This window comes from Triticum aestivum, chromosome 7D, assembly GCF_018294505.1.
Source record: "Triticum aestivum cultivar Chinese Spring chromosome 7D, IWGSC CS RefSeq v2.1, whole genome shotgun sequence".
In the NCBI taxonomy this organism is placed as follows: domain Eukaryota; kingdom Viridiplantae; phylum Streptophyta; class Magnoliopsida; order Poales; family Poaceae; genus Triticum; species Triticum aestivum.
In genome coordinates, this window is record NC_057814.1 from 21461952 (window position 1) to 21470640 (window position 8689).

An 8689-nucleotide genomic window follows, 5' to 3' on the forward strand; every position below is an offset into this window, starting at 1 on the left:
CTTTTCCGTAATCCACAAAAATCAATTGGTAAATTAGATATCACCTGGCCCGCCCGTCCAAAATTAACCACGTTCCTAACTAATTTCACCAGCAAATTCGCAAGAATTGTTATTTATTTAGTACACTACCCAATGGAATGTGCATGTGACATAAGCACTCTTGCTAGTACTCAATTATTTCGGCAATTGCTTTCACGAGAGAGAAACGGATGTGAATGTAGAATTCCGTGGATGGAAGTTGGACCAGATGAGTGGACCGGGCTTCTGCTACAGATTTCTAAAGATAAGGCTCCATTTGGCTCCACCGGAACTGCGTGGTCACCAGAGAAAACAACAATTTCGAAGTAGTTTCAGCCACATCTAGCATTGACTTGACTTGCAGGTTCAGTAACTGCCTGTCTTGAGATGGCTTCCGCAGAATGACTAGTATTCCATACTATCACCAAGCCATGACACAGTTTTGAAGAATTTGAAGTCCCGAAGCGCACAAGGAGGAGCTCCGCGGATCTACATCGATTACAGGCCAGGTGCGTTCCTACCTAGTTCCCTTGTCAATATTCTAAGCTAGAAGTCTATGCAAAAATGATCAGCTTACCTTGCCATTAGAAATCATGTAGGTCTGATATTTCATGGGTAAGAAGAACAAGGAGGACACCTCAAGTTGAAGATCATAGCCAGCTACTTGTGTTCACCGACAAACTAGCACACTCTCGTCATGTCGATAGCTCCATGACAGTTCAGGATCTCTATGACAACAAGAACAGAGGTCATTTTTTGGGTGAGGATCAATGAGACTATCCTGATTGTTTCACGTTCAGAACTGCACACCTAGTTTTCTGGCTATCTTAGGTTGTACTTAGAACAATCGCCCTCTGTGCGAAACAAAAGCCATTCCTGCTGTATCTTCCTAAATTTGCAAGCCTGATAATGCTTGTTACAGGCAATATGCTTAGCACCTGATGGGCTTATGATCTTGCATCAAAGATACACTGGTGTGTGAATACCTAGCTTCCTAAAGTCAAACATTATTGTCGTGTGAAGATATACTAAAGTGAGCATGACTGCTCCTTTTAATTAAGGTCGTTTTAGTTACGGTACTAGTATATTGGTTTTTCCTAATGAGTCCTATATGACATTATAGCTTTGCTTGCTTATTCATTATCTTGATTCGCTACATCTTTCTTTCTTGCAGCTTAATAAAAAACTCTAGCTATTTGTTTCTCCATACATCTGGATATACTATTAGATGGGTGTTGAGAAAAATATGGAAGTAAGCTACCTGGAACTGTCACATTAGCCTACGTTCATATTAGCGAGGTGGCAGGTATGTTATCTTGGTCCCTCTTTGCCTTACTTCGTTAAAACCTCAACATTTGGGAACTTGAGATGTCCCTATACAAAAGCAGATCATGTATGGTCAGTTATTGGTCTAGTTTCACTTGTTCTTGTCAGTTAATGAAATTAAGTTTGCTGCAGTTGATTATAGCATAGTCCTGAGCTTTTTAAAATTCTCATGGACCTGCCTGTTGTATGTACTCTTTTGTTTGATTTCGTGGGTTATAGTTAGATAGGCTAACATCATGAAATAAGAGTTTAGGATGATTACTTTGAAAGGTTTTTCTTATTTCACTTTTCTACCGTGGTTGCAGATTTTTAGTGTGTTTTGGCAAATGCTAGCAGGATACACTAAAGTTTAATTAGTACATCATTTACCTCATTTTCAGTTGCCATCCTAATTATATTGAGGAAATATAAACAGCTAGGCCACCACCCAACAGTGAGACGTTAGCACATATCAGAAAATAATGGCGGAGACTGTGATTCTTCTAGCCATTCAAAAGATTGGAATTGCCTTAGCAAATGGAGCGGCAAACCAGGCCAGTGCACTGTTTGTGAAGTACGGCACGCAACTACTAAAATTACAGCGCGGCATGGATCGTGTTGTGAGGGAGCTTCGTTTAATGCATGAATTTCTGTGTCAAATGGACATTCGAAACCGCAAGAAACAAGCATATGAGATCTGGTTGGGGGAGGTACGGAAAGTAGCACATCTGATGGAGGACATGGTGGATGAGTACTTGTATCTAGTTGGTCAGGAACATGATGTTGGCTTTTTCTTTTTCCTGAAGAATGGGTTCAAAAAGCCAAGATCTCTACTTTCTTTGAACCAGATAGCTTTTAAGGTGAAGGAAATAGAGAAAGACCTTTCACACCTGTCAGAGACAAAAACCCGTTGGGTTCTCGTGAACAATGAGGATACTAGCAGCTCGGACTACATTGTTAAGAGGTCCCAAGAGCTAGCAAACATTTCACGTTGCCTTGAGGAGGAAGATCTAGTGGGGGTCGACAAGAAAAGAGAATTACTTCAGCAGTGGTTGGCAGGTGATCAATTGGAACGCTCTGTGATAGCACTGCTTGGAATGGGAGGGCTTGGTAAAACAGCTTTAGCTGCAAATGTCTACAGGAATGTGAGGGAGAAATTTCAGTGCCATGCATGGGTCTCCATCTCTCAAACTTATTCTAGAGAAGATGTCTTGAGGAATATAATCAAGGAACTTTCTAGAGATAAAGACAGTGTTCTATCTAACACTGCGGGTATGGACATCACATGCCTTCAAGAGACGCTAAAGAAGTTTCTGGAGCAACACAAGTATTTGATCATTTTGGATGATGTTTGGACTCCAGAAGTATTTAATGATTTGTCTAGGATATGTATTCATAATGAGAAGGGCAGCCGGCTGCTAATCACAACAAGGGTAAGCCGTGTTGCTGCGCTTGCCTCTCAAGGGTGCATCTTAACACTCGAAGCTTTACCCGAAGACAAGGCACGGGATCTCTTTTGTAAGAAAGCCTTTCCAAGAGATACGAATTATGAATGTCCAGTGAAGTTGAAGCCTTTGTCTAATGAAATATCTAGCAAGTGCAAAGGATTGCCTCTTGTTATTGTGCTAGTTGGTGGCCTCTTCCTTGTGCATGAGAAAACTGTGGAAGAATGGAGAAGAATAAATGCCCAATTAAATTGGGAGCTGATTAATAATCCGGGGTTCGATCATATCAGGAATGTTTTTCATCTCAGCTTTATCTATCTTCCAACACATTTGAAAAGTTGTGTCCTGTACTGCAGCTTATTTCCAGAAGACTATATTTTCAAAAGGAAACAACTTGTACGGTTATGGATCGCAGAGGGGTTCGTCGAGGAGAGAGGTGAATGCACATTAGAAGAAGTGGCGGAGGGATATCTAAAGGAGTTGACTGACAGAAACATGCTACAACTTGTTAAGAGGAACACTTTTGGTAGGGTGAAGAGATTTAGAATGCACGACATCATTCGTGATTTGGCAGCTGATTTGTGCAAGAAGAACTGTTTTGGTGTTACATATGACGATAATTGTGGGTTGTCTATTGAGACAAATGTGCGTCGATTGGTACTACGCAAACCAAAGAAGGATAATCATCAGCCTTCGGGTATGCACCAACTTCGTACATTCATTACACTGGACAAAATCATGCCATCACTCACTCTACTACCTCTGCTATGTAAGGAGTCAAGATATATGACAGTGCTAGAACTAAGTGGTCTGCCCATTGAGAAGATTCCAGATGCTATCGGTGATCTTTTTAATCTCCGCCATTTGGGTTTACGTGATACAAAAGTGAAGGTTCTCCCGAAGTCTGTTGAGAATCTTTGCAATTTGTTAACACTGGACCTTTATGAATCTGACATACATAAGTTGCCCAGTGGGATTGTGAAACTAAAGAAGCTTAGGCACTTATTTGCTGTGATAGTAATTGATCGAGAAGGAAAATTGTCTAAATATGGTGTGTGTTTCCCCAATGGTCTTGGAAATCTAACAAACCTGCAGACGCTGCAGGCATTGGAAGTACAAGAGGAGTCTCTTAGACATTTAGGGGAGTTGAGACAAATGAGAAGCTTGAGGTTATGTAATGTGAAAGGAATTTATTGTGGGCGCATCAGTGAGTCTCTAGTTCAGATGCCGTATTTGTCCTTCCTAGATGTGATTGCAAGTGATGAGAACGAGGTTCTAAAGTTGAATGTCCGCGTGCCAAGCCTGCAAAAGCTAACTTAGAGAGGGCGACTAGCGGAAGGGGCGTTGGACGAGACTCCTCCCTTTCAAGCTGGTAGGGGGCAGAACTTGTATGAATTGCATCTATTTTGGTCCCAGCTGAGAGAAGACCCCCTGCCACCCCTTTCTCGGTTATCAAACTTGACGCGTCTAGATCTCACCACAGCATACAGCGGAGTCACTGGTTGGTTTCCCAAGCTAAAGGTTCTCTGCCTAAGAGACCTGCCTGATCTGAGTCGGCTAGAGATACATCAAGGTGCCATAGAGATCCTGGAGGAATTAATCTTAATCAACCTCAGCAGCATGACGGACGTCCCACCTGGCATTGAGTTCCTCACGTCCCTCAAGAACCTAGGTTTCTACAAGATCAGCAGAGATTTCTTGACATCCCTGCGCCAGTGTCCTGCAATTCGAGGGAAGTGGCGATATAGTCTCCGAGATTGACCTGCTACTCTGGTCTGGAGACAATGCATGTACGTAAGGTATCGCCAATCACCTGCCAACTAACTAGTGTACCATTACTTGCTTCCTTCCCCGTCTCCAATCGTACTAGCTAGTTTAACATGTTGATGTGTTATGCAGGAAGGAAGATGCCTCACCAACGAGTTAAGGCGCCGATGCACCTCAATCAATATGCACACAACAGTGCCGCTGCTGTTCTGCTTTACAGTCCGGATTTCCTCTGCTGTTCCGAAATGTCCAACTGCCCATCTCCACCCCTAAATTTGCTGCTACCTCCACTACGTACAGTGCTTCATTTCTGCTACTACTACTGCCTGCGTTCACTACTGCTACCATGTCCGTGCATTGGGTTTCCTCTGCTGTTCGTGAGACGGCGAGTTTACTGGCATTTGTGTGTTTCCATATTAAAACTAATTTACGTATGTGTGCTTATTGTAAGCCTGCGACTGAGTCGTGTTTCCATTTTCAGACCTTTTTTCTTTTTGCATTACCTGTTTGAACTCTGTACTTCTATGCATGTGTGCTAGCTGAGAACTATGTCGCCTATTTCAGCAGTGGCTGTTAAATAAAAGACTTGGTTTGTACTTCGTAATGTTCAGGTATGCATTTACTTTTCCAAAAATAAAATTGCTGTGATTCATTAGTCATCACAGCTCAGGTATTCGTTCTTGTTGTCATATGGTTACTGTCTTTGGTTACTACTGCCTTATTTTCTGGATTCCGTTCCTTGTGAGCGTGCGAGATCTATGTCTGCCTCTCGGTGGCTGCTGCCGCTGACATTGTCCTCTGCCACACCTGTTTTTTGCCGCTTCTATCGGCCAAGTTAAGCGGACAGGGTGCATGTATACTATAAGATAGCAATACAGTATGCCAAGGCAGTAATAAGTAGCAATCTTGTAGTAGTATTTTAGCTTCTTGGTGATCTATGCCCTGATTCATATAAGAAAGAGAAGCCTCGATCTTCCGCAAGAAGTCGAAGAAGTGAAGTGCATGATCCACATGAAGACTGAATATGAGGAAAATGCATTTCCCTCTTTACAACTAACTGCAGATAGACATTCTGTGAACTGCTCGGCTTAATTAACCATCTAGCTAGTTTATTTTGGTGCAGGGATTGGCATGCAGGATAGCAGCGAGTGTTGAAGGTGCGCGTTTCAGGATGCAGAGGCTTTTGATCTGGGCAATTGTACGCAGTCTGCTTGCTTGTGTACTGTATTTCCCATGTTCTAAGCACGTTTTCAGGTAATGTTGGCTTGGCACCCTCTTCATAGTTCAATTTGTTTCAGTCATCAGCAGGAAGCATTTTGAAGCGGTTACAAAAGGTACTCCCTCCGTAAGCTAATATAAAAGCGTTTAGATCACTTGTAGTGATCTAAACGCTCCTATATTAGTTTACAGAGGGAGTAAAATAAAAGGGGAGCACATCTGAAATACAAAATGAAAAGGCTATATCCAGCTCTGCGATGCCCATAACCTAGCTGTTGCAGAAGACGGAGGGGTAACAAAATTACACTAAAAGATTATTTGGAGAGACTTTCACCAAAAAGGCTTCTCCCGCTTTATATTATAAAGCCAACATCATCACAACATCCGGACACACCGATACAATGCACACCGCCACTGCACACAACACACACCCAAGACATGATACAAAGGTGTCGAGCACCGTCCCCCAATACCACTGCCTACCAAGCTAACTAAAGATGACGAAGGATAACCGTTTGGAGAGGACGGAGTCCTCCACAAAGAAACGAGGAGGAGGGAGACGGTCATGACAGAGCATGGACTCCAAGACAGTGCCTCCTAGAAGGGGACGCCCACGTTCGATCCGTAGATCAAGTTTTCACCCGGAGTCACATGCGAGGGGCAGGAGCACCGCCATGGCGCCTTCATGAAGGATACGACGACCACGGCCGCCGCCGCCGCCGGCCAGTACAAAAACTGGCAAGTGATGAACTCCAGCACTCGCACCCCTCCGACATACCCTCGCTCTGCCAAGCAGCCGCAACCAAGCCCCCCGTGAGGCCATGGTTGCCCGCCGACACCCAAGACATAGGTTCCGCCCACGAACGCCACGCCTCCCGCCGCCAGGGCCGCCGCCCAACATCCAGACACCCCCAAGATCATCCAAAAGGATCAACTTTGGACCAAGGGGACACCCCAGACCGACGAGCTGCAGAATGTATCCCGCCTTGAAGATCGCCGGCGCTACAGTCGCCTGCACGCGGCCGGGGAAAGGGGGAGGTGGGGGAGCAGACGCATCCAGACCGGCACACCGTGCCGGTGACAGGGGCCTGAGCATGTCGGCGCCGCCCATCCCTACAGCCCAATCCCTTCCCCCGGACACAGCGACGTGCATCCTTGCCTCGGCGTCCAGCGCAGAGCCGCGCAAGGCCACCAACACAGCCCCAGGCACCGGCAAGGAGTGCCCACCAGGACCACCGCCCATCCCTGAGGAAGCTCACCGGGGAGTCCGACCGTGCCGTCGTCGCCGTCCGTCCGGCTGGTCGCTTGGAAACCGAGCAGCCCGCCCACCTGCCACCGCCGCTGCGCCTCCGGCCCCACCAGCCATGGCCACGGCAGAGGCGGATGCCCGCAGCTCGCGCCGCTCCCGGCCCGCGCCGCCTGGGCCCAGATCTAGCCGCACGCCGACAGGGTCAGCGCTGCCGGAGCCCACCGCGCCCCAGCATGCCTCAGCCCCTTCACACCGCCACCCGCAGCCCGCGTCTCCGCCGCCTGCTGCTGCTGCCGCGGCCTGAGGAAAACGCCGCGCCGCCGCCCGATCTTGGATCCCGCGACCGTCGTTCCGGGCGGGGGAAGGAGGAACACCCCGCCGCCGCCCCCACACTGGCAGGGCTTAGCCCACCAGCACGTCGGGGCGGTGGCGAGGGGAGGGAGGCGTGAGGAGGAGGGCCGCCTAGGGGAGGGAGAGAAGGGGCGAACCCGTACCGAACAGACTCGTCTTTTCTTCTTCGTTGGAGAGACTTTCAGAGTGGCAAAAGAAAATCCTCACACAAATATTGGAATGCTCAGAAGAAAAGCAGACAAATGAAAGGCCAATACCGGACCTGCTGCAACACCCAAAATTCAAAATTCAAAAGACAACCACACTGTCATAAACAGATCCAGTAACCGGTTCAGGTTTGTGACACGAACAGAGGACAAGCAGCAAATCAATAGTCAAACACATCACCGCCGTAAAATCTGAAACTGAGTACAACATACCACACCCCAGTCACACATCCGGGCTTACAAACAAGTCCCTGTTCATGATTACATAATTTTACTATAGAGATTTCAAAACATTATTATCACGCATTCTTATAGAATAAGTTGCTCCAGCTAGTAAATAGTAGCTGTGCACAAAAAGAAGCCAGCTGTTAGCTTTCATGAACCCAAATGTTCGGGACATCCCACATAGGCTGCATGACTCTGCCACGGCTCTTGAAAACAATGTTGTTTGGATTGGAGGCTGGCTTGCCCAGCTCAAATGCTGGCCCCAGCGTTCCGAATCATGGAAATAGCAGTACACATCTTTGGGTTCATGAAAGCTAAAAACTGCCGCAAGAATTGGGCCGGTCCATTAGCGCTCGCTTCAGGTCTCCCTTCCCTCCGGCATAAGACCACAGCTGGGCACTCTGGACTGGACAGCGGACACGGAGGAAGCAGGCCACCGGCGGCGAGGGTTAGGTTAGGCGGGAAAATGCTGCGTCTAGTCTCCGGCCAACCCCGCCCCCGCCCTCTGCCCCCGGTGCGGCGACAGGGACTGCCTCCCTGGCCCCTGCCCGGCCAACTCACACCCCTCTCTTACCCTGTTCGCCGCGAAGCAGACCCCCGGTCAGCGGCGCCGACGACGAGGTAAGCCAGCAAACCCGCTCCTCTTCGTGTCGTTGGTAGGACTTGGGTGACAATATGAAACTACTGAATCTGAACCCGAGTAAGCCCGATCTGTTGTTCTCTGAATCCACGAGCTCGACCTTATTCAGGAGTTAAGCATCCTACAAATCGTTGCCATCTTGAGCTGTTGCTGACTTCGACTGCCATGGAAAATTACCAGTAGTTGATTTGATTTGTTGTTGCTTCATTCCAGTGACAAAACAAAACGTGTCCTGTGCCCAACTTGCGGTCAAACTAGACGTTAC

At 47.3% G+C, this 8689-nt stretch overlaps 1 protein-coding gene across 1 annotated transcript; it reads left to right on the forward strand.

Moving 5' to 3' along the window:
* Positions 1 to 306: 306 nt before the first annotated feature.
* LOC123163646 (disease resistance protein RPM1) lies at positions 307 to 5131 on the forward strand. Its single transcript, XM_044581003.1, has 5 exons — positions 307 to 527; positions 607 to 778; positions 1193 to 1324; positions 1725 to 4567; positions 4668 to 5131. The coding sequence occupies exon 4, from the start codon at positions 1806 to 1808 to the stop codon at positions 4086 to 4088; it is 2283 nt and encodes a 760-aa protein (XP_044436938.1). The 5' UTR covers positions 307 to 527; positions 607 to 778; positions 1193 to 1324; positions 1725 to 1805; the 3' UTR covers positions 4089 to 4567; positions 4668 to 5131.
* Positions 5132 to 8689: the final 3558 nt, after the last annotated feature.

Bases quoted from the DNA above. Each gene is read 5' to 3' on its own strand.
- LOC123163646 (XM_044581003.1), top strand. From the start codon at position 1,806: ATGGCGGAGACTGTGATTCTTCTAGCCATTCAAAAGATTGGAATTGCC.